This window comes from Atractosteus spatula, chromosome 5 (genome assembly GCF_055471065.1).
Source record: "Atractosteus spatula isolate fAtrSpa1 chromosome 5, fAtrSpa1.hap1, whole genome shotgun sequence".
In the NCBI taxonomy this organism is placed as follows: Eukaryota; Metazoa; Chordata; class Actinopteri; order Semionotiformes; family Lepisosteidae; genus Atractosteus; species Atractosteus spatula.
In genome coordinates, this window is record NC_142710.1 from 31,476,276 (window position 1) to 31,502,393 (window position 26,118).

Below are 26,118 nucleotides of genomic sequence, written 5' to 3' on the forward strand. Positions count from 1 at the left end.
ATAAATCTTTTACTTGTTTCTTCTTCTTTCTTAGCTGAACAAATCTTCACCACAAGGCTGATTTCTTGATTTTATACCAAGAGATTCCAGTGTCACATAATTGAAAAAACAAACAAGTATCGAAATCAGAGCAATATTACCAATGTTGCAAGACTCATCCACAGTAACTGAAATCCATTCAGTCTTTCCAACATGATTTTAGTTAATCAAAATCAACAGCCAGCATTTCACCTCAGTGTGCAGTTTGACTGCAGAATCCTTATGGAAGTGTCTGTGATTTTGATATTTTCAAGGAATATGAAATGTAACAAGGAAACATCTTTTCTAATTTCTGACAGTGAGCAAAAAAATCTGTTTAACCAACAAGTTAAGAAAGCCAATGTAGTTCTTTCTTGATCAGTCACAGATCACTTCATGTGTCACTGCTATGCTGGTACCATGCTTGGAATTAATGTAGGTTCTGTTGTTATTTGGAACGTAGCGTGATATATTTAAATGAGAACTTCTGATTAGTGTTCATAGATATTATGCACAATCACCTTCTGTTAGGCTGATTCCAAAGGAATTAACAAAAATATCACGTCTAATTATTTTTGGTGCCCTTTCCCCTCGTACAGTGCTATTACACTGATTAGCAACCCTCAGAAATATATAGCCTGGTTTAAAAACTAAGGCAAAAAAATTTTTTTTTTAAAGGTAAAGGAAGACTTCACTGTATTACATTAAGCTTTACATTTATGAAGCAATGGAATATATTTGACAAAGTCAATGCTTTTAAAGGTTATTCTACTTGATCTAAGCCATTTAAGAAAGTGTGCTACTAATGCTGAAATATACATCATTCACAAATCCTGGCAGCTACAGAAAGGGCTAAAACATCAGAAACTGCGAATGTTTGTGGAATCTTGATCTGATCTGTGTGTTTATATATAGCCCTACTAAATCTCTTTAACAAAGTATGCATATTAGACTCAAGACAGAAATATACACTTGATAAAATGTGCCATTGGAAGATGGGCAGAGAGGCCTGTTCTCTATGTACTCACCACCTATAGTCTTCTGCATTAAGAAGGAAATAGGTGCACACAATGGTCACACAGACTGTCACGATGCACAGAATAACCAGAACCAACATCATGAAACCATAGACGTAATAGATCTTGTAAGCCCAAAAGGAAGTGAAGATGAAATACCTGCAAACAGAATGGCATTGAAAAGAAATTAGTTCTTATAGTCACGTGGTCCCCACAACCCTCCCAATATCTTTAACTTAGTATTTGGCTTGAAAGATTGCATAGTTTTGAACAATGGAAATTGCAGAGTTACTTATAAAAAAACTTACATCTCAATAAAAATGGAGCCAAATGGCAGAATTCCACCAAGACAGACAATAACAGCCGGTTCCATAAACCTGAAATGAAAAGAACAGTCAGACGCTTAGAAAGTCTATGCAGCCCTCTCATAAAAAGGCTACTTCTCATAACACTCCAGTGACAACAACTCAAGTAGAGAGTGATGTTATATTTTTAGATGTCTCAAAGTGAAATACTATATAAACGATGGGGAATGAGAAATTGTATTAAACTGTAATCTTGGGTAAAAACCTACAAACAACTGAATCATTGTTTTGAGATCTTTTTCCCCCAGACTTTAAATGAAGCCTCTACCATAACTTTGATTTAGCCAAGTTCCAAAAATAAAGGCATATGGACATTGTAAAGCAGGCTCAGACATCAGTTATAAATGACTTTCAACAGTACTCTATGAAACATGAACAAAGCACTGCATGACTTAATATTCTCCAGGATTAACTCATTCCTTTTTTCTTTACTAAAGTCATCTTGATAAATGATTTTAAACCATATCTACTTATTTCCAAGTAGATCATGGCAATTGTAAAATAATTAGAATACTGTGAAGCAATCCTTTAAGTAAAAAAAAGAACTTAAAGCAGATAAAGGAAAACTGAAAGCAGGAAAAATGGATATCCATATTATTGTACAACAGTATGAATATTCTCAAATGGAATATTTATATTCCTAGTAGTATGTATATACAATCAGTAAATTAATATTTACCATTTCTTTTCTGGGATAGGACGTGGCACAGCGTTTACACGGCAAGGGAAATTGGGCTGCCCAGACAAATTTCTGCCCAAAATTGTGCCAACCAGGTTCAAGGGAAGAATAACAAAGAAACATATGCAGCAAACAGCCACCTAAAAAATAAGCAATAAATTCACTGAGCAGTTTTAAACCACAATCTTTTAACAATACAATGACTGCTTGGTTTTGGCATTTCTCCTCATAATATTTAAACATATCACCTAAGGGAAAAGGACAAATAATGAAGATTAAGGTAAAAAGGCAGGTGGTGTGAGAAGGGGCTACATAGAGCAGAGTTAAATAAATGTTATTTTAAAAATAAATTTCATTAAAAAAAGATGTTTTGCCATTTATCGTAAGTATAACAAAACTGTTGAACTTCTTAAATAAAGTGAATACACAAGACAATCTTTAATGAAATCTTTAGCACCGCTATGACGTGGGTTGAAGAGCAAACCTAAACTAAATAAAACCAAAAGTAATGTTTACGGCTGTATATCTGAAGAAAATGAGTAACCCATATAATGATATATGTTATTGCATGACTAGGATGAGTAAACATATATAAAGTAGCTTCAGAATAATTACAGTGAACATCAAATATACATTTACACATACCACATGTAACAAACAAGCATGTGTATTCCACCCAGTACCAGTTCCACAAAAACCTAAGCTTCAGAAACTCCTCCAAATACAAAAACCCAGAAGATATGGTTTAATGCTTGGCCAACTAATAACTGATTTCTAAGACAATACAGCAGAAGAAAAAATAAATGTTTAACAAGAATTCCTTCAGCTGAGGTGTTCCATCAGCTCTGAGGACTACAGTTTTAAATGAGATGCATTCCTGGGGGTCAAGGAAGATTCCAAGTCGAGGAATCTTGAGCTCTTGTATGAAAATTAAAAGTGTGGTCATTCTCGCTTCAGACAATCGCTTTGCAGGATGTTAAGATGGAGTTCTTTAGCTTGAAAGATAAAGATAAGGTTGATCCACCCTTCACAGTGGTAGCAGATGGGTGTTGGGCGTTAAAGTTGAAATTCTGGATCACAGTGACAGTAATGACAAAAGAGACTAATACAAATGCATGAAATGCATTGACAGAAATGACTGTTAGCTCTGAACAGCACAGGAAACTGGATGACTCGGGTTACTGGAGACAAGATGGAAAAGTGAGGACTGAAACTGGTTTTCACAAGATCCAAGCCATCTTAGCGACATGTCTCGACCTCCTGAGTCTCCTTTTTTTGTTATTCATGAAATGCGTCTATTAGCAAAACCCTATTGACTGTAACAGCTGACAATCAGATACAGCATAATTATCATCTTAAAACCACACTATTCCTTCTGTTTTCAATTGTAATCAACATCATAATGTCAGACCATGAAAATATTAAAAATAAAAACATTTAAAACCACCACAGAACATGCATAGAAAGATCGAAAAGGTAGGGTTTTCTGAAAAGGCATTATTTTCTTTTAGGTGGAGGTGTAATCTCACATAAATGCAAAAAGCATGGTCGGTCTCTAAATACAAAGAATTGCTTTGCGTCAGCATTCGTTTGCAGAAAATCAGATTAGCCCACAGAAATGCGATATCGTACATGCTTGCTCAGCAGATGCATGTATTCCATTAACATAGGGTGGATCAATTCATTGCATGAAACACAATGGTCAATAAATGCTGATATGTCACTGAATTAAAAAGGTTTTGCAGATATTTATTAAAAGATTTCTTCAGTGATCAGTTGTAAAGTAACAATAGGCCAATGAGGATCTCTGCACATTCACTGATCAACATGCATTTTTTTATGTTGAGACAAAATAAAAACTGACTACTTAACCAGAGTTACAAATTATTGCAATTATCCCCGTGCTGAGTCAACTAGAGGTTTATCTGGCAACAAAATTAGTTTGTTTCAAAGTTTGTCATAATACAGTGAAAAATATTTGCGAATTAACTATGAAATGTCAACCAAACCAAAACAAAAATGGGTCAGGTATCAACGTGAGATGATCAGAAACTAAAAATGAAGCTGGCTTTAGAATTAAAGGCTGCGTACTCCACATTTAACTTTCAAGCTCAAATTTGAAATACCTTATAATGCAATTTTAATGTAAAGGTTCCAGAACCATAGTCCATATTGGGTTTTAATTTAATCCAGGGTTCATGAAAGGGCTTTGTATAGAGATTAGGATTTGTGAAAGCATTAAACTTTGATCTGTCAGATCTCAACAAGTAGTGTGTGAAAAGCTGCAAACAATCTATGACAGAAGAAGGGTTATTAAGAAACAATAATTTTGTGTTATGTACAAAGATTGACAATCCTGTTAAGTAAGTATGACTGGGAGGTTATCACCTCTGTTAGGATTTAACTATAAAGTTCAAATTGTCCTAACCAATGCAACTGACTGCTTTGCCACTTTAGCCATAAAAAAGAGCAAAAACAATTCGTGATCTAGACACAAACTCTAATCTCATCTGTAAAGAGAACAACTGTAAAGAAAAGACTTCCATTTCACCAGATAACTCTGATAGTTTATAAAATTAACTATACAATTTGGAGATTCCCACGTACTTAAACAGGATTAATGCACAAGCATAAATATTTCAGAAAGATATAACATTGCTTTAGCTTTTGCACTTAAAGAATTATTATTCCTCTCCGTTCCAATTCTAAATGGGTACCTTCTGTATTATGTACTGTTTTAAAACAAAATCCTAATTATTTCACAATAGTGGACACTAAGCAGGGATGGGTTGTGGATTTCATCACCTTTATCAACACCATTTTTTTATGGGAAACACCAGACTGTTAAAAAAAACTTGCAGCTACACTAAGACAGTGTCTCAGATATTAAAAAATCCATCCATTTCCTAATCCACTTTATCCAATACAGGATAACGAGGAGTAGCCAGAGGCTATCCTGGAAAGCAACAGACACAAGGCAGGATACACCCTGGATGAGACGCCAGTCCATCACAGACAGGTCGCACACAGACACCATCCGGTAAAAAAACACAAACGCGGCAAGAACATACAAACTCAACACAAATAGCAACCCAGGTCTGGAACTGAACACAGGGCTCCAGCACTACAAGGTAGCAATGCTTAACCTTCCTGCTTCATTTGATTTAGCCCTAACAGTGCAGGAAAGGAAAGAAAACTAACTGGTTTTGAATATTTACTTCTTCTTACATAAAACAAAAGTGATTTTAATGCATTAAGAACAGGTTTTATAACTAAATTATCAGCAGCTTAAGACAACATGACAAAAATCAACAAAATACAAACAGTACTAGCAGGACAAACTAAATTTCAAAGTAGCAGATAAATGCTACAGATAAATGTCATTACAGGTTGAGAATCCCTTATCCGAAATTCCTGGGACCGAAAGTGTTGCGGATTTCGGAATATTTTTATATTGATTGCATCTATAAAATGGGACAGCTTGGGGATGGGACCCAAGTCTAAACACGATATCCATTTACATTTCATAATATAGCTTATACATATACCCTGTAGTTTTATATAAATTTTAAATAATTTTTTTAACATAATACCATCAGAAAGGTAAGAAATCAGTCTCCACCTACCATGTCATGTTTTGATTACAGTACATGTACGCTATTTGTATTTTATTTTTTACTATACAGGTATTAAGTTTTATGTAAGGTATAAAAACAAAGCACTGAATATGATTACAGGTAAATAAAATGAAAACTCATAGCGGCGCACAACAGCTGTACGTGGTGGAACCATCCCGCACTTTGTGGAATTTTCCATTTGTGCCATGTCAGCATTCAAAAAACTTTCGGATTTTGGAGGTTTTCGGATTTTGGAATTTCGGATAAAGGATTTTCAACCTGTATAATAAATGCACTTACATATTTAAGAGCAGATGAGCCCAAAAAGCTTTCAGAAATGGTAAGAAAAAAAGCTCAGAAAAATGACTTGCACATCTTGTCCAAAATGCAATACCAAATTGTTACACATGCTCCCAATGTGAAATACGCTTAACAAAAAGCAAAAAGGTTAATTCCATGCTGAAAAGTAAAAAGACACCTGAAAACGGATCCATAGCTGAAACATTTTTACTTTTTAGTGTGGAATTAACTTCTGTTTAGTTTCCTTATCAGCTACTGAATTACTAAAGAGCACCATCGTAACACTTGGGTACTACTAGGTCACCAGATATCATCCCTGTCATGTGTGCTATTTCACATATTACCTTGGTCAACCAATAAAATCTCTTGTTCTGTAACCACAGTAAATCCCTCAATCAAAGCAAGACCAAAATACCAGCTGGCACTATAGCATCTCAGAGGATGTTCAGAGGAAGAGATCACCAAATCTTACATCCTCTGTTTAAAAACTTCCTAACGAAGCAGTAGTGCTATGCTGTGTAAACTAATTTAAAAAATCTGAATTCACAACAAAAGGTTAAAAGCTCGATGACGGAAATCAAGCCAAAGATTTTTTTTGAGGATTTTCTTTACTTCACAAAATGTGTAAAATCTGACCTTACTATCATCCCAGGATTACTAAAGCTAAAGAACACCACTTACGAGAAGTACTTATAAAAAGAACAGTTAGAATTACAATCTAGTTTACATTGCGCTGGGGCTTAAAGGAACTTAGAAATCTGAATTCAATATAGGTGTGATTTACGGTAAATTCCAATTGAATTTCCTGTACTTTGCCTTCCTTCAGTGAAAGGGCTCTACACGCACAGAGTATGAAACTCTATGAATATCTACGGCTTTAATGCACCTTGTTCTACACTGTCCAGGAGCACTGCAATTAGAAATACACTGAAAGGAGAAAATATCTGAAGAACTGGTATGTCCAGCCATAAATTAGTGAGGTCCAGTCAGCCTGTATTAATGTATTGATGTTGGAGTGAGAAGGTACCTTCTCTCTTTGACAGATTTAACTTGTACCACATTTAACATCTCATCAAAATATACAATGCACTCATCTCCTGATAAATATAATCCCAATAACTTTTTACAAACATTCTTTCAAAAGATCAAGTTAGTCAAAGGCATCAACACTTACGACACCAATCTGTCAAGAACTTGTTTTTTATGAGCAACACTAAGACATTAGGGAACCTGAAGACCAGATCGTATTAAAGGAAAGCTCAAATGTGGCATAAAAGTATGTTGACTAGAAGGCCCTTTGATGTGCGTTTCCTCACTCACCATTGTGCCAAAAGGTATGGCTCTTGAGGCGTGGTAATAGATGGCGATGAAGTTTATGAAGAATGCAGTTCCACACACCATGGCGGGAATCAGGAAGGCTCCAATGAACATCTGCTTGATCCACCTTCTTCCTGTGTGAAACAAGTTTTCAGCAACACACTTTTAATTTCTCATGCTTTTCTCCACGTGCTGAGAGGCTCCCAAGACGGGTATTATTTAAAGAAACATACAGATTGCCTTTGCATAATAACACTATGTAACACTACTGTACAACACAGGATAGGAGGATTAAACAATTGCAAAACATCTAAGAATACATATAACTGCCAGACTAGTTAGGAAGGGAAGGAACAAAATTAAAATGTTAGAACAATAGGATTACTTTTAGGGTAGTTTATTATTAGCATGAGATGATCGTCATAATTTAGGTTTTCCCAGTCACACTGAACTCACAATAACCAAGCAAATCTGGCAAAATCTGATGTTTGCTGGAAGTTGTTAACCAAATAAGCACAACAGACATCCGTGTTTGAGAAGATGATGACAGTGATAAAATGAAGGTTAGCCTTCAATATATGTTCTAGAAGACGTAATGAAGAGTTAGGTTTTATAGATGGAATTTTAAAAATGAAACTGAATTTCATCAAAAGATTTATAGAAAGTTAAATATTGTCCACAGTTTTAAGACATAATTAAAATAATCAAAATAAATGTTCAAATGTTTCTGTGGGAAAACTGACCAATTGAGCATTCATCAAAAATGACACCTGAATTTGATGAGGACACCCAAAGAAGGCTCAACAGCTGAAGCGTTTTATTTTTCAGCACTGAATTAACCTTGACTTGGTCCTTGGCACTCATCAAAATGATGGACAGCAGCTGCTTGAGTCTAAAACTGTTCTTGTGCAGTGTTCTGATTTATTTAAGCATCAGTATAATCTAATGTCATGAATAACCATGTTTAGAGTGTCATCTTGAATTAAAATCATGATCATAAATCCCAAATGATAAAATCCAATTGCAACAGAATAATTATAGTGAAGCAAGATATAGGCATGATATAGGCAACACACTAATGCAAACAGATCTGATGGAATTATAATTGTGGCTGTCAAGCAGCAATTTTCCAGATTGGCAGGGAATCAGACACATATAATCAAATTATTAGAATATGAAAAGGATGAGAAGGCAAATAAAGACACTGTATAACAGAACTAAAACAGCATGAACAGAAATAACATGGTTTAATTGCAATTATACAGGCATGCCCAGACTAATCTCCAACTTTATAATATATTTTAAATAGATACAAGGATTGCATTGCATTACTTGCAAAAGTCAAGCTTGTGAACACATTTCTAATGGTATGACTTCCAATAAGAGGTTCTGTGAAACTATGAACATTAAAATAAACACGTACATTCAGAAAACCATCTCCGACACATTTCCAATAAATGACAATTTCATAACAGGAACACTATCACAGAAGATACATGTACAGTAATTTCAAGCCGGCTTTTAATTGTTTGAGGCTAATATTTTATTAATCAAGTGCATTTATAAAGTCATATAAATGGAAGGATTTAAATACAGATACTGAATGGGTGAGGAAAAGATTGAGCTAGAGGTAACTGTCCTGCAAACTATAGACATCTGTTGATGTCACAGTTGTTTAAGGACAATTAAAATGGAGGAAAAGTGATAGTCTCAATGTTCATTAGCTATACTTGTGCCCATGTTCAAGGGGCTCTGAAGGAATGTGATAATTCAGTGTTCCATCATGGTGTTTCCTGGGCGACTATTTTTACTCACTTTAATACTTCAAAAGATCACGGTTAGCATAATAACACATCTTATTTTCATATTCTCCAGAAAGAGAACTTGAGTATAAATGCCACTGTTTATATTCCGTTTTCAGCTGATCTACAGTTCTTTTTAAAAAGCTAAAAATAAAGCATAACTTGAAAAATAACTTTGCAGGATAATGTTTTCTTCATTTGAACTAATTCAAATTGCATCTTGCAACAAAAAAAATTAACTAATAAATCCTTCATTCTCCTTTCATGGAAATGCAACATATTGCATAACATTTTCTAACTTCTTGGCCAATACAAATTACATTAAAAATTTTAAAACATAAAGAAAACAAAATGTCTTACAAATCAGGAGTCCACACAAAATACTGCGTGCATTTGCTGACTGGTAATGGTTGTGCCGCTAAGCATGTGACAGAAGTTAGTGTTATCATGACTGCTTATTCTACATAAATCTTAATGAGAGCACTGTTAAAATATGGATTGAATAACATCACTTTATTAGCCCTATACAATTTCTTGCATTAGGAATTCGTCTTTTCGCATACCCCAGCTTGCTCTCCATGAGACACAGACACATAGACAGAGAGAGAGAAGCTTGGGGTCAGAGCGCTGGGTCAACCATTGTACAGCGCCCCTGGAGCAGTTTGGGTTAAGGGCCTTGCTCAGGGGCCCAACGGAGTAGGATTCCTCTGCCGGCTGCGGGATTTGAACCGACAACCTTCCAGCCACAGGCGCAGATCCTGAGCCACAGAGCCACCGCTCCGAATCCATCTCTGTATATAATTTGCCTCATGACACAGCTATAATGATGAATCATAATGAGAACTTTCTTAAATATTAACGTGTTCCAAGGTAACAAGTAGTCAATAAATGCCTTAGATCCCCTTAGATCACACCTTCTAGTTTTATATTTGCTTGACCATGTACAACTGAAGTAAATGTATACTCCTGCATGACAAATTTGTGCAAAACAGGAGACAAAGGGCCTTGTTCACTTATACCACTTAAGATATTGTGCTTTGCATGTTGCCCACCTTCAGGAATCTGTTACCCACTGCCCTGTAGAGCAAAGACCACAAGGCTCCATGCTGGAATCATTGCTGACAATGCACAATATTAACAAGCATAATGACATCACCAAGTACCTCCTTAAATTGTAATATGCAAGCATCATTCGTAAGGTGCTCTTGTCACCACTTGCCTCAGTGTGTGGTACGAATAAAAGTGAAGGAAAACTGAAACAAAGTGGTATTTATAAATTCGCTGTAGCACGGGGGTGTTGTGTCACTGACCTACAGGTCAGCACAAAAAGTACTCCTGACACAGGTAATGTTTTGTTTATTTTGCCTGTGTATATTACCGTCATATACTGTTATTTTGTGCAGAACAGAGAAACCTGAGCCAATTCCATCCACTATTGACTACAGACCAAATTAGTGAGCACATTCATAGAAATAAATAGCAATTGCTATATAAAATATTGATCTATTTTTATTAGTATTTTTAATCAATTAAAAATGATAGATTTTCTGACTGATTAAACAAGTCCTTATTGATTAATCTAATGTACCCAAACAGATGAAAGCCTGAAAGATAACTGTTGCTAGGAGATTAGGCCTTTATGTTAAGAGTGTGAGTGAATAGAAAGGGGAAAAGAGACCGCAACTTACACATTTATGTTCTTTCAGAACAGCAGTTAATCCTATCACTTGACAGATTTAAACCAAAGACTTGGTTGATTCATTTACAGTTGTGTAAACACTTTGTTGCACATTTCTTCCAGAAGTGCTGTGTAATGCCACGCACTACTGCAGCACAGACCAGTGCAAACTGTCAACTTCTTTGTATACTGTAGCTTTGAAAGGTTCCTGCGAGACTGACCTTTCAAATAATATATTTAGTTTATCATTATTGCTTTTGTTTTATACAAAGATAGTCCAACCGTCAATATTCAAATTCCACCAACAAAAATACATCAATAAAACTTTTGTAGACCATTATTTTACAATGGTACTGGTGGAAAAACTGTTTCTATAGAAGCTGCGAGTGACAGTCATCATCTACTGCAATCCCTTCTCTAATAGAAAATGTACAGTGATAATATACATGGGAAAATCCCTGTGCAACTATATCACCTTTGTCTTATATCTTCTATATGAAGTTCTCTCCTTCCCCGAGAACCAGCACCTTCACAAAGAACTTACAGACAAGAGAAGAAAAAAGTACTCCCGAATAATATAACATACAGCTTAGAAAAGTCGTTTAATAGTAGTCAGACATTATTTGACTGGAAAAGTACTTAGACAGAATTTTTTCCCAATTTGTTGTACTTGCTTAGATGTACTAGAGCTTATATGATGAACTTGGCTGCGTAAAAGAGAAATTGTACTCCACTGCTATTCACATTGTAACTAAAAATCTGTAAAGAGACTGTGACTCACTACACAGAGTAGAACAGAAGTTAAACCTCCAGATAGCATTTATACTCTGTGCTAGCCTGGCCACCTCACAGGCTTATGACTGCTCCCCATGAACTATTTGAACAGGTTATGCAAGTCCAGATCCACCATGGTGCATCAGTTCAGTAATTATCACACCTGCAGGATCCGAGCCTGCCTGGAGCCACATACCTTAAACCCTGCTGCATTTCTTAATGACACTGCACTGCTTGAGATCAGACGTGGTAATTCTCCCTAAGCTCCAGAATTACTCACTTTAATATTTCAAAAGATTACGGTTAATGCAATGACCACCTTATTTTCATTTTCTCCAGAAGGAGAACTGGGCTATAGATGCCACTATTTATATTCGGTTTTCAACTTATCTACAGTGTCTTTTGAAAAAGCTAAAAATAAAGCTTAACTTGAAAGATAACTTTGCATGATAATGTTTTCTTCATTTGCTCAACTAATTCAAATTGCATCTTGCAACAAAAAGCAACTGCACTGCTTGAGATCAGACGTGGAATGTCTTCCTAACCTCCAGAATTACATTAGCAGAGCTGAATTTTCTTTTTTATGAAACAGGATATATGGTACAATTATACCTTGTATTAACCGGAACTGTATTTAGGTGTGAAAAGGGTAAATAATTAAATGAACAGTAAATATGAACTTTTTTTACATTATACACATACGTAAGGACAACAATATTAGTATAAAAATACTTGCAAAACAAAAAAGCGTGTTTCATCAGTGAATATCAAAACAATTATAGAATCCTTAAGAACAAATATTTTTAAATACTGCTTTCTTCTCCCCATAATTCCTGAAGATTTATCTTCAATCCCCTAGTGCTTTGGAAGTGTGCAATAAAATAGAAGATGTTTGGCATTCCTTTGAATTTATTACTCTTATTTTGCAAAGCACAGCAACTATGCTGTAACGACATGTTTCTACCACAAAGAAACTAATATTTGAAGTTCTGTTATTTTCCTGTGTCAGAGGCACTCAAGAATAATAAAAATTGCACGTACAAAAGAATACAAAATATAAAAACTTAAATATTTTGGAGTTTATTGAAACTTGTGAAAGTGATATTGCTGATGTTATTAAAACAATACATTACTGCACAAGAAACCAAAAAAGGATCATATGTAAGGTTCAATTTTCCCAAAAAAACTAAACTAAAAAAACACTTGTGGATGGCTTGAGTTGCTGTATAGCTTCTGCAAACTTGATCCTTGCCCAACTATCAAAAAACCACATTATACCTGGACTATTAAATAGCACACAGAAAAAAACCTATGATAGTGGTTATTTTCTTCAATTTGACAAAAAAAGCTTACCTCCTTGTTTGGCATATAAGCTTCCACCAAAATAGCCATTCACTGGTGATGTCGCAGCATAGACAAATATTGCAGTACTGAGCATGGATCCCCTCCTGTGAAGAGGTAATAAATATGTGGTCAATATTCTTAAGCACGTTTTTTCTTTCTGAAAACGGACCAGCAACTTTCACAGAGTATAAATTTTCAATCTGGTTTCACTTTTGCACACTAAATTACTCAATGTTTCTTCTCCCTTAAAAGGGCTTTTGGAATGTATTTAATTTTCAGCAGACATTTTCAGATTTTAATACCCTACACATTGTTCAGAAAGACTAGATACATGTTCTAAATATTCACTGTTAAGCAATATTGGTGAAGACACCAATAGCTTTCTAATTATTGGAGACTTATATGACAGTAGGATCAACAACAACATAACATGAGCCACCTAAATTTGAAATGAGAACTGAACCCTACATAAAACCTATCAGAAAAACAGGACAAGGAATTCACCAGGTCACAAAATGAAATCTACTTAAACTCTCTGAAGCTCCACTGTGGCCTCAATACTGAGCCACTGAGGACTAGCCAGGCTGTTGAGAATCTGGACCGTTTCTGTCATTCTGTACTTATCACCTCACAGGCTCCAGATCTCCCTGTACGCCTGAAATCCATAGTGGTCTACCATAATCACTCCACAGACAGATGTCAAGGAATATGGTGACACAGTCACTTTCTTCAAAAACGAAATATTTCAATACAGGACGGTAAAGAATACAGAACAGTGGTAGTAATTCTTGCGTCCTGTTTAAGTATAGAAGCATTTGGCCTTGTTACCACGTTTCTTTGGAAGGACTGAGATTAGTTTCAGATTCCCAAGCACGTCATCTGTCATGTTCCAGAATAGGCAGAAAATGGTGCAGTTGGGAACAAGAAAGTCGAAAATGACAAAGTAAAGTATAATGGCACGAACAAATCCACTCCCCACACTGGCCCCCTTGCCATTAACAAACATCTGCAAAACACCTGCAAAAACCTCGCAGGCACGTTTTACTACAATCAAGCCATTTGTTCATCATACACAGTTGCTTCAGATTTCACTAGGTGTCGAAGGTAAGCATGCTCAACTTTTTTTATACTTTCAAAATTCTCCACATGAAACTACTATGGCAATAACGCCACACTATCCAAACACTTAAATTGACCTTATGTGGTCTAATTATATTCTAACTTTCCCACCAATGGGCTACATAAATTAGTCTAATATGTGAAGTATCACCAACATGAACTTTGCAGTTCATGTACAAACACCTGAAGTAATGAGTCACCTGTTTTCTTTATGAAGAACTTGCACTTTGCTTTCAACATGAAAGACTAAAAACAAAAAGTAAACCAGCACTTTTTTTTTCCCCAAGAGATGAACTTGGATCTTGAATTCTATTAAATGAACAAAAAAAAGCAACATGAAATGTGCTGCTTTCTATAAAATATACCTTGAAGTTAAAGTTTATTTTTCCATGTGCAATTCACAGAGAAACATGCTGTTTTCAAAGGGAGTAGTGTTTACAGGGGGAAGCACTTAAAAGTAGCCAGTATTAATAAAACAGTTACATTGCCACCTACTACACAATTAACACTGTCTAGATTTTCTGCAGCCTCTTCCAGAACTAAAGCATAAAACTAACATTAGAACTATGACATTTTTTGTCCATCCCATTAAGTATCCATATGTCCACATATTAAAGATAGCTTTAAAAAAATTCTTTACACTGTCAGTAGTAGGAGAACATGCTTTTACATATGTTGGAGACCTCTTTAATACATTAAAAAAAACATACAGGACTAAAAAAATAAGATACAGTAAACATGAACATTTTGTATTAATATTATCACAGAAATAAGAGCTGACTTATTAGCACTCCTTTATATTGAAGGAATGTAAGTTTAATTTTTATTGCATAATGAGATTTGCATACATAATTTCTTGCACATTTTGTTACAGTATGTAGGCATTATGTTAAAAGGTACAAACACATCAAGCTTGTGGGCAATTTCTTCGACTGTTCAGTATGGCCTTTGGATGAAAGCATTTGAGCCAAAATTTTAAATTACATTACATAATGCCATATATTCAGAAAACAAGCTTGTTTTACTACCACAGGCTTCAGAATGATATCCGCTGTATCTATTAGATGAAGATGTTAGCTGGTTCCTGTATCTGCTATTTTTGTATGAAGAAAACACTTCAGTCAGAATGCACGAGTTTAGCAGCAGGGTCAAGCTCTCTTTAGAAAGATAATTAATAATAAAAATAATAAACTTTATTTTATATAGCAGCTTTAAAGGTGGCTTCTCATAGCGCTTTACAGAATGACAACAACAATAAATAAAAAGAATACACAAGATAAAACACAATTACAATATACAGAGGAGACCGTGGATGGTGGTACTAAGAAAAGCAGAGGGTGAAGAATGGAACCAGTTAAGTAAAGGCTCTTCTAAAGAAGACGTTTTTGAGTCTGGATTTGAAGGAGTTTAGAGAAGGTGACTCTCTGATATCCTTGGGGAGAGAGTTCCAGAGCTTGGGGGCATAACAGGAGAAGGCCCTGTCACCCATACAATGTAGACGGGCTTAAGGGGACAGTTAGGAGACCAGAATTAGAAGAGCGAAGGTTGCGAGGTGGGGAGTAGGGCGATAATAGTTCAGACAGGTACTGAGGTGCCAATCCATGCAGAGCCTTATAGGTGAGCATGAGGATTTTAAAGTCCACACGGAATTTGTCCACAGGAAGCCAGTGCAAGGACTCCAGGATAGGAGTAATGTGAACACTTGCACTAGACCTGGTCAGGATTCTGGCTGCTGAATTTTGGACATACTGCAGTTTGTTCAAAGTAGATTTAGATATCACAGCAAGTAGAGCATTACAGTAGTCAATTCGAGAGAACACAAATGTGCTGATCAGCTTTACGGCCACAGTAAGTGATAGCATAGGGCATAGTCTAGCGATATTTCTGAGATGAAAAAAAGATGTTCTGACAATATGCTGCACATGTGGGTCGAATGTTAAGCCAGAATCGAATATCACCCCAAGGTTTTTCAATTTAGACTGAAGCTCTCTTAAGAAAGTTAAGAAATTAAGAAAGTATTGCTATTCCAAAACTAGACCTATTAAAAGATTTTACAGAGTTGTAAAAAATCGTGAAACCCCTGCATTTGGAGTGCTGACACACACTGAGCTTGAAAATGAAAATGAGTTTCCTTGAAACACTCAGGACATAGATCAGTGTGTAAGTAGATCCTGCCATCTACTGGTCAGCTGTAGACGCAAAACGTATTTCCATCTTTAAACTATGGCTTCACAAATATGACGAGGGACTTTTCTAAAAAAACTAATTTCACACAGCAGTAAGAGACAATGCTATCAGGAGTATGAGGACAAAATCTTAAGGGCAGCGTTTCATGGAAAGAACGCAGTTTTTTTTTTAAATGTATCATTTCTTATAGGCAGTCCTACGAGGAAGCTAATATCACTGGAGATCACAGCTATGTGTATCAAAATATAACCGACAGACATCCCCCCTACAAACTGATTCTCACAACAAAGAGACTAAAAGAACCAACAGACCATGCCACAGGTTCGAAAGAATCAGACACATCTATAGGAGTGTATAACAGATGCATCAATGTGTTAAAAAGCAAAATTATTTTAGACAATCCTTGCAAGGGATTTCAAGGTTTATTTTCTTTATATCTCTGAAAAAAAAACATTTCATAGCATGGATAAGACATTAGGACTGAAGTGAAGAATGTGTGGCTGTCAAAACAAAAAACATAATTTGAAGACAGTGATAAGCTTCATCCGTACTTACTCTGTATACAGATCTTCTATCATTGCGACAATAATAACAATGAGGGAGACTGAGAAGATTTGGCAGCCAGAGCCAATCAGTGACGAGAATATCAGGGGGTGGCTGGAAGGCCTGAACACATCTCCATGAACCTGCTTCCATCCATATTCATCACCAAGATCTCGATCCTGCATCAGACAATGCAGATACAAGTAGGTTAGGGATGTGAATCTTCCAAAAACACTTTTCTAAGCTTGACTACAGTGTCAGGTAAATTATAATCACTGACAGTTCTATGTGCTAAATTAACATTATTTATTCTTTCCCCTAGCTTTAAAGACCATATTTTACATACTGTCATGTTTGTGGATATCTCACGATTGTTCTCAAGAGGTCCCTACAACTAGCTACCAAATCTCAGTAGCAAATTGATCTAAGTTCTACAATAGTTAGTAAACTACTCAAGTCTGCAGACAATACCAAAAGTGCAGGATTACAAAATACTGTAGAACTTGGGCAAACACTTGCAGATAACATTTAATGTAGAAAAGAGTGTTATAAACAGGTAGCAGAAACAAACTCAACTGTCCTATTTAAAAAGAAACAATGGAAGAATATAGAACTAGAACTGCATAATATTATACTAAAATTGAACAATGCAAAAAAACTGTGGACAATTAATTCACATTATATAAAAAGGTATTGCTTCTCTGAAATCAGTCCAGAGAAGAACAGCCATATACTTTCACAGGCATAAAGGAATGTCTAACATCACACTAAAAGAACTGAATCTTTTTAGTCTTGAGCAATGAAGACTATGAAGGAACCTGATTCAAGTATTCCTATAGACATTCTGTACTATTATATAGTTCTTACAATAACCACTGCTGATGTTTTTTCATTTTCAAAGAACACACCTTATCCAGGATGACTTACAAAACATGCAATACACTATAAAAAGAAAATTCAAACAGTATTACAAATTACAAGAAAACAAATGTCATAATAATAATTGCTTACACTTATATAGCGCTTTTCTGGACACTCCAATCAAAGCGCTTTACAAGTAATGGGGACTCCCCTCCACCACCACCAATGTGCAGCCCCACCTGGATGATGCGACGGCAGCCATAGTGCGCCAGAACGCTCACCACACATCAGCTATCAGTGGGGAGGAGAGCAGAGTAATGAAGCCAATTCATAGATGGGGATTATTAGGAGGCCATGATTGGTAAGGGCCAATGGGAAATTTGGCCAGGTTACACCCCTACTCTTTTCGAGAAACGCCCTAGGATTTTTAATGACCACAGAGAGTCAAGACCTCGGTTTCACGTCTCATCCGAAGGACGGCGCCTGTTTACAGTATAGTGTCCCTGTCACTATACCGGGGCATTAGGACCCACAGGGACTGCAGGGTGAGCGCCCCCTGCTGGCCTCACTAACACCTCTTCCAGCAGCAGCCTTAGCTTTCCCAGGTGGTCTCCCATCCAGGTACTGACCAGGCTCACACCTGCTGAGCTTCAGTGGGCTGCCAGTTGTGAGTTGCCGAGTGATATGGCTGCTGGCTAAGCGCAGTCTGTACCCATTTTGAGCTCACATGCTACGGAAGCACTAATTTCCCTGACTAATATCCTTTAACCTGTACAATATACACAGAACACCGACCATGTCATCCATCTCTTCCTCTTTGCTGTATCTGGCATAGTCTTTTCGCAATGTCCTCATCAGGATCATCGAAACCAGCCCCACCAGGAAAATCACCATCATGAAGGAATTAAAGATTGAAAACCAGTGAATCTAAAAAAGAGAAGATTAAATGAACTGTACAAGTAGGGATTATAGACTCATGAATGAGACTCCATGAATTATTTTACTATAGTCAACATTTTGTAATAAATGCACCTCCACTGTTAAATTACAATCTTTAAGGAATTTCTATTAATTCATTCTTTACTGAAAAAATTTTCATTAATAGTAGAAGGTGCACTAGAAATTTTCACCAATAAGCCTGCTGTGTTGAAGGAACTAGTTTTGGTAGTGGACACAAAGAAAATACAGTAAGATAAATGAAAACTATTGAAAAGTCTTCTTACTCTGTGCTGAAAGAAGGATGGATCTAGATACTTATCAAACCGATCTTCAAACTTCACATCAGACTTTTTCCACTTGACCTGAAAGAAAGTATTTCTTGACTGTGAAAAATCATTCCATAATTTCATAATGACCACTCCTCATGGAAAAATGTCAGAATTTTCCCCAGTACATATTTTTAAATGCCACAAGCATCCTAGTAGGTTTGTGACTTTAAGCTTTATGAATAAACTTACAGAATAAGACATTGCAATTCTTGTATTCGGCACGAGCTTGACTTTCCCCTCACTAGTCAGATTCACATCAACAATTCTATTGCCATTGTAGCCTATCTCCAACTTCTTGTATGTCCAGAGGTAGTGATCTTCTCCATTCTCATCTGCTTCTCCAACTATGCCTGAAAAGGAAAGACAAGCGTTAACAGCTGCGATAAGATGTAATATCCTGCCCTGGAGACATCACCAGCAGGTGCTAATGCAATGCAAGTATAAAAAATAGAGATTCCCTGTACAGACTCACTGGTCTTTTCAACATGGCTACTGAAAATGAATGGATGCAATTAAGAATGATACTTACTGCTCATGCTTCACTTAAACCACTGGGTTGCACAGCTTGACTGCTCCACTGTTACACTACATTAACATCAGCTTACCAATAAAGTACCAAAGGCACCTGCAAATCAAACCAGTTCAATTCTCCAAGCAGGTGGCGATGTACTTTACATGAGATAGTAGTGCATACAAGTTCTTAGGAATACATCAACAAACTAGACAAAAAAAGCTTAGACTGCATTTAAAAGTTTACAGCCTAACCCAGCTCCTTAGATGAACCATCAAGAGAAATAAGCTGCTTAACTGAAATTAATGAATAAGGCCAAATAGCCTCCTTTTGTGAGCAAATTCTATGTTCTCAATCTTTTCCAAACGTACGCATCCTTGAAATACTTCAAATTGTAAGTCACTTATAAAAAGTGATGTTAGTTTCATTAAAAGGAAAAGTCTTAAAATGTTTTAACGTTATATTAATTGCTCAGTTCAGGACTTTGTTATGTAAGAGCTCAGCACCTTACAAAGCAGATACTGGAGTCGGAAGGAAGAAAAAACAGGAACCTTAAGTGTTTTTTTACTTAAGCTGACACCAAGCATATCTATAATTTGTCTCCTGCAAAAAGGGCAGTTCAGAAAGTACAAAATGTAGTGATGTAACAGTAACAGGATAAGTGACCAAAAGGGTAAACAAGATCACATTCGTACCTATAAACTTCATAGATCACTTACCCCATATTGGCAAGTCATCAATATACATCTGGTACCAGTAGTGGTTCTTAATGGCATAAACAAAGGCATCTCGTTTTGTTTTGTCCAATTCAATTTCACAGTATGTTGTCTGCATGACCTCCTCTGTAAGGATATGAAAACAAAATTTATAATTCTAACCTAGCACTTAGAAATAACAGTGGATACTAAGAATACAAAACTTGGAGACCTCATGCAGTAGCTCATCTTATTCACTATGGGGAACTTTATAAGCACATAAATCCAAAACCCTCACTAGTCTCTAGACCGATCCCAGTGAAGATGACCAGTATCTGACAGGAAAATGGAATAACTAAATATATACAACATGAAGACTTTGTGTAAAGAAATGCCCTCTGCTTCTCACAAGTGTCTACTAGTTTCCATTTTTTGTCGTTTATGTACTTAATTTGAATTTGACAGATATGTGCGATTTCCTCCGTCTGGACTGCTGTGTATTAAGGGATCTATATTGCAGACTACAGGGTCATGACGTGATACTACTTCTGAGTACCTTAAACAAGATACCTTACTCAAATTGCTCTGTTGGATGCCCTTCTGTATTTATGAGTACTCTCCAGTATGTCAATATAAGTTAAAATTTTAGGTTAAAAAGAACATGGAAGTTTTACAGGATTTTGAATAAACCTATTTAGCTTCATTGGGGCACTTTTTTAACACATTTGTATGGGAAAGCTCTCAATATCTCAAAATCAAACTATTTCCAGATCAGCAATGTCCATTTAGTGCTGTTGTAAAGGAAATAAAATTGTTTGCTAAGTAGAGATGTAGCAGAGTATTATGAGGGTTAAGTGTTACCTCACTTGACTCAGACTCAATATTTTTCATCCTCTTGGTCTTTTATAATATCTCATTATGCTGATTAGATCAGACAAATGGCTAATCCATACAACTATCCTGGCGTTTTTCAAGGGCTGACTTCTTTTATCTACTGCCTTTTATTAACATTAAATATAATTTTATACATTTTTAAATGAAGTTCTTTCTTGTATAAAGTCCATCGTTGATTAAGAAGAATCACATTTTTCTCAACCCACCCACCTGTGACAAGTAAGATACAATTTAATTCTCGTGAGTGACTAACCTCCCATGTACAGAAATAAGAATCTTGCATCTGGCATTTTTCAATTTAATTTCATCCATTAAAAAAGTAGCACACAAAAAATATTCAGACAGTGTGTCTAAGTACACAAACTTAATGTGTGCCCCAGAAATATAATTTGACAAAAAGCATATTTAATAAATAGAGACGACATGGATATGCTAGATATGCTACTTCACCAAGCCATACTGATTTGCTTGGAGCATCTGCCAAAGGGCCATCTGTGATGTGCAAGGCTGATGGTACAGGTTATCCCCCACCTGCTATAGTACATGGAGCTGACAGAAGCGCTCTAACCACCTTTATTACTTTCCACAATGGCACAAACACCTGAAGAAGCCCATTCTTCTTGGGCAAACATAAAACTGATTTCTCCCGACATTACGAGTGCAGCTAGAATGTAAAGTAATGGTCTCTCTCAGCAATCTGTGCAAGAACTTTGCTGCTAATGCCGAGATGTGCAATGGTTTAATTAAGGGCAACACTCAACCTAACAACCTAAAAAAAATGTTTAATACAAGTCTGTATTTGCCTAGATTTCCTGAGCTGAATTTTCTGCTGTGCAGATTTTAGCTTGCATTGTACTTACCTTTAAATTTTATGTCCAACCCACTGAACTCTAATTCCACTCCTTGAAGAGCTTCTCCTAGAGTCTCGTGATAATGGCTAATGGTCTTTTTCGATCCTGCACAAAAGGGGAGGGAGAAGTACTTGTATGTTTCTTGTCTGTTGTGGTATGGTCCCACTGTGTTCATCCACAAGACAACCTCCTCCTTATCTGTATACTATAAAAGAAAAAAAGTAAAGGTGGTTACATAGATGGATATTTTAACACTAAATTCAACAATGTTGTTACATTAGACTGTTCAGAAGCATGCAGAAATTAGGAATATGGATGATTTAAAACCATTATCACTGCTTTTGTGAAAATTGCAAAAACTCTTACAATTTCTATGTTGATATGCCATATAAAAGCAAAACAAGGAGCCTTTATTCAGAGTGCCTATTTACTCTTAGGCTAAACCTGGAGTCGTGTACAAGGTAAGCAAAACTATTGTGAGACAAATGGATTTTCAAAGCACATCAAATCTAATCATCTTCAAATTGTAGGTATAGGTCTTCCATTAATTTGGCCACTCTGGCAAAAAATGAAATCCAGCACCTTTAAATATGTATAAAATCCCAAACCTTTTAAATGGGCTGCAGATATCTGAAGGGAAACATGACAAATGCTCTTCTTAAAACTAATTTCCGAGCTTAAGTTAGAATTTGAACCACTGTGATAATCCTAAATGGATTTTAACATTTCAACAAATTGTGCGTGTTCAAAACACAACCAGTTATGAAACATTTAAATCTCACATTTTAAGATTTAATTTTTAGTGTGCAACAGTATGTTCTTCTAAATTTATCAAAGCTCATCAAGATTACCTAAGGACAATGTTTTGAAAAATAAAACTTAATTACAATCCCAGAGACCAGCTAAAAAAAGAACAATAGCAGAATTCATCATGTGCCAGAACCCAGTTTATACACACTAGAATCAATGGCTTAAAATCTGGATAAATCCTTACAAAAATGAATTGGCCAGATTTTCACATTTGTACTATTACTGGCATTCTCTGTATGTTCACAATATTTCCATTTCTTTTCAAAGAGATCACATTAAATAAACCAAACCATTCAGGACTTATTTAGAAGAAAACCATGAACTCACCTGACCTAATTCTAAGTTTATTAATAAAGTAATATTGTTAGTGTCTGAGGTCTGAATGTTAAGATTAAGGTATTAGACTTTGTGCATTGTAATATCCACTGTTTTCAGGATGTCTGATTTACTCCAAGGAGCACAATACCTTGCAGTGCCACACCTCTGGGAAACGGGTGAAAGACTAGAGCTAAACCTACAACGTGCTCATTTGATAAATGAAAGTCATGACAATAAAAATGCATCCTTAAGATAAATAGAGACAGCAATTAGAAATACGCACAGTTAACATGTCGAACATAACCAGCTTAAACAAGATGTATGAAAAACACAGGGAACATTTTGGTAAATCAGAGCTAAAGGAAGAAACCTGTAAAGGAACAAACAGAAGCTGCATTGTATTGGAAGACTTAAATATTTACAAACTGCCACGTCACTCATGCAAGAGCAGACCTAACACCAAAACACCGGAAAAACAAAAGGAAAACACCCCATGCTACAGTTATGATTGCCAACACACAACTCAAGAGCTAATCAAAATGCAAAAACCATATCACACCAGTGACAAGTTCAACACTGCAGGCCACACCTAATGTTAATATGTACAGTGTTCTTTAGAAAATATATATTCTACAATGGATGATAAAACCAAAATGTTGTTTCAGCAACAAGATCAAGAGCAGAAAATGTTTTGCATTACAGTATATAAAGAAATAAGAACAACAACCCAAATGCATACAGTTTTGAAAGCATACGAGGAAGTCCCACTGTCATGAAATACTGAAGTGATGTGGCAGTAACAATGTTTGAACAGCAGACTCAATACTAAGCAGGACTGCTGTAACAGACAGGTAAGCCTAAGGCAAAACTTTCAGACCATAAACTGGGTTTCTTCTTCAGCCAAGATCATGGGCTGACACACATATTCAAAACCCCTGTCACCATCATCTTCTAAGAAACTGCTGCACAAGCTGAACTGAAACTTGGCAGAGATTTTAACTTCACACAAAGGGTTTCCAAGTTTGCACCTGAATCTTGCATATACTTTCTGTGCCCACAATAGGCCACAAATTACTTTAGAGTTGTGCATACTGTTCTTGCTCCAAGACGCTTTGGCCAATTAACTTTGAGTATCATAGGAAGACTTCCAGTGCCAACAATGAATATATGTAAAAGTGGAACTGCTGAATGAACCAAGATGACCACATTGCTGCCATTTAATTTTCTTTACTGTTAAAGATCCTAACACTAACAATGCCTGCTTCTTATAAACTGTAGACAATTGCAACAGCTTAATCCCTGGTTGATCCCCGAGAGTTTGCACTGAGGGCAGCATTTCACCAAGAAGGTGAGGATTCACTGAGGGTATAGAAAATGCAATTGCAACCTGCAAGGGTTCACTTCTAAAGCAGGTTTTAGAGTGACAAAACCTGTCAGGCTTCAGGTCAATCAGTCAGCTGCTGTTTGAGGTTCTGGAGAACAAAATGGTCAGAAAGTCACTGTAATTTAAGGAGGGATGTTAATTACACTGTTTGGAATTGCTCAAAAAGTAATTTTCTTGCTGGGAAACAGTTTGTGGCATGGGATATGCATCAAAAAAAAGTCCAACTGCAATCACATGATCATTCTGGTTTATGCAGGAATCCATTTTTGCAACACTGTTACATTGTGATACCTACCAAATATGGAGTCAGTTGACAAAACAGGTTTTGAAGAGGAGCTAGCATTGCATGGCACATATCACCAAGCACATGTTGAACTGTTGAGAGCATATTTTTTCCAAACAAGTCTAGGCATGATGAAACCTGCACAGTTTGGGGTCAATCAGCCTAGCAGTTAATACAATGGTAATTTGAATTTCACAAACACAATAGTCAGTCTCACAGTGTGGATTATACACAACTCCCTACATCCCATATGTTAACTATTTTCACTAAAATGATACCTGGCAGGTCTAGAGCAAACTAGTTAACCAGATTTTGAAACATGGGCAGATGGCCTGAGAGGTTATATTGTGCCTTTGGCTGATAGTTTTCTAGTTCACACCAGGTTGTCACAGGAACTTGAGAGGCTCAGATTAGAAGCAATTTTGTTTTTCATGAAATGTGCCAAACTGTAATTCATCAAGAACAACAACAACCATGAAATAAGAGCATTGAATGGTTTATTGAGTACTTTAGTCAGTTTATTTGGCTTATCCGACTTGGCTGAAGGCTAACCTTCTGGCCACTGGACAAGGAGACTAGGACCCTCGTGAGTAAAGAGTGACCATGGGGCAGCTGCAGAGGTGGAGATGGGGTGGAGGAGGGATGCAAAAGACACATCAGAGGAAGAGAAGACTATAAGTACCTGTAGTATTTTTATTTTTTTTATGTGGGGAATGATTACAAAGTACAGACAGGTGAAACTTGGCTGCTGTCATCCCTCCAGAATTTGTTAAAAACCCCATTTCAATTGAGATAGTAGTTCTAAAAAAAGGAAAGCAACCCGAGTTTTAACAATAACAGGGTGCTCATGTAGCTATCGTGGTATAAACAGGAACCCTCATTGCACATATACTTAACATGTTGGTAACTATAAAGTTTGGAGTTGATTGGCCTATTATTTTTTTAAATCTGGAGCTACCCCTGCAAAGGACCACAAATCTCAAAATTTTTTGTGATCCCTTGCGTGTATAGAAAATATTATGGAAAATTTGCAGCTGCGGTTTCCAGAAACGGCTGGGTGAGATTCTTGGATCAATTAATTACCAAATGGGCTAGATGGGCCAATGGCCTTCTCTACTTTGAAACCTCTTATGTGGGAACACAAAACATCCTTTCAGTCACTATGTCTCCAGTCCCCAGGAGGCCAGAAAACTGTTTCAAGGATACTTGTAAATGTATGCATGTCACGTATGGCTTTTTAAACAAAGGTAAAACATAGAAGGGAAATAATATGTAAACTAATAAAGAATGCCTCCTGTAAAAGTACAGTAGTAGGCCTAAAGTTTGTGATACTTACAAAGGCACAAGTTGCAGAAAAGCCACTCTTTGGCAGAATAAATTTTTTAAAAGAAATCGAAACATTACACCTCAAGTGCACTTAGTAAAAAACAAATGATGAATTTTTAATATTTGGAGGAATTAAAGAATGAACAAAGAGGCTCACT

The 26,118-nt window shown here is 36.2% G+C and overlaps 1 protein-coding gene across 1 annotated transcript in view; it reads right to left on the reverse strand.

The window, feature by feature from the left end:
* tm9sf3 (transmembrane 9 superfamily member 3) overlaps nt 1–26,118 on the reverse strand; it is a 37,173-nt gene that overhangs the window by 9,474 nt on the left and 1,581 nt on the right. The window contains exons 2-12 of the mRNA XM_088917663.1: nt 21,849–22,044; nt 20,119–20,241; nt 19,078–19,238; nt 18,844–18,921; nt 18,416–18,547; nt 16,772–16,938; nt 12,920–13,014; nt 7,316–7,446; nt 2,079–2,218; nt 1,343–1,411; nt 1,047–1,193 (exon numbers count right to left, since the gene is read on the reverse strand). Of these exons, the coding sequence (XP_088773789.1) occupies nt 1,047–1,193; nt 1,343–1,411; nt 2,079–2,218; nt 7,316–7,446; nt 12,920–13,014; nt 16,772–16,938; nt 18,416–18,547; nt 18,844–18,921; nt 19,078–19,238; nt 20,119–20,241; nt 21,849–22,044 (1,439 nt within the window). The remainder of the gene's footprint in view (nt 1–1,046; nt 1,194–1,342; nt 1,412–2,078; nt 2,219–7,315; nt 7,447–12,919; nt 13,015–16,771; nt 16,939–18,415; nt 18,548–18,843; nt 18,922–19,077; nt 19,239–20,118; nt 20,242–21,848; nt 22,045–26,118) is intronic.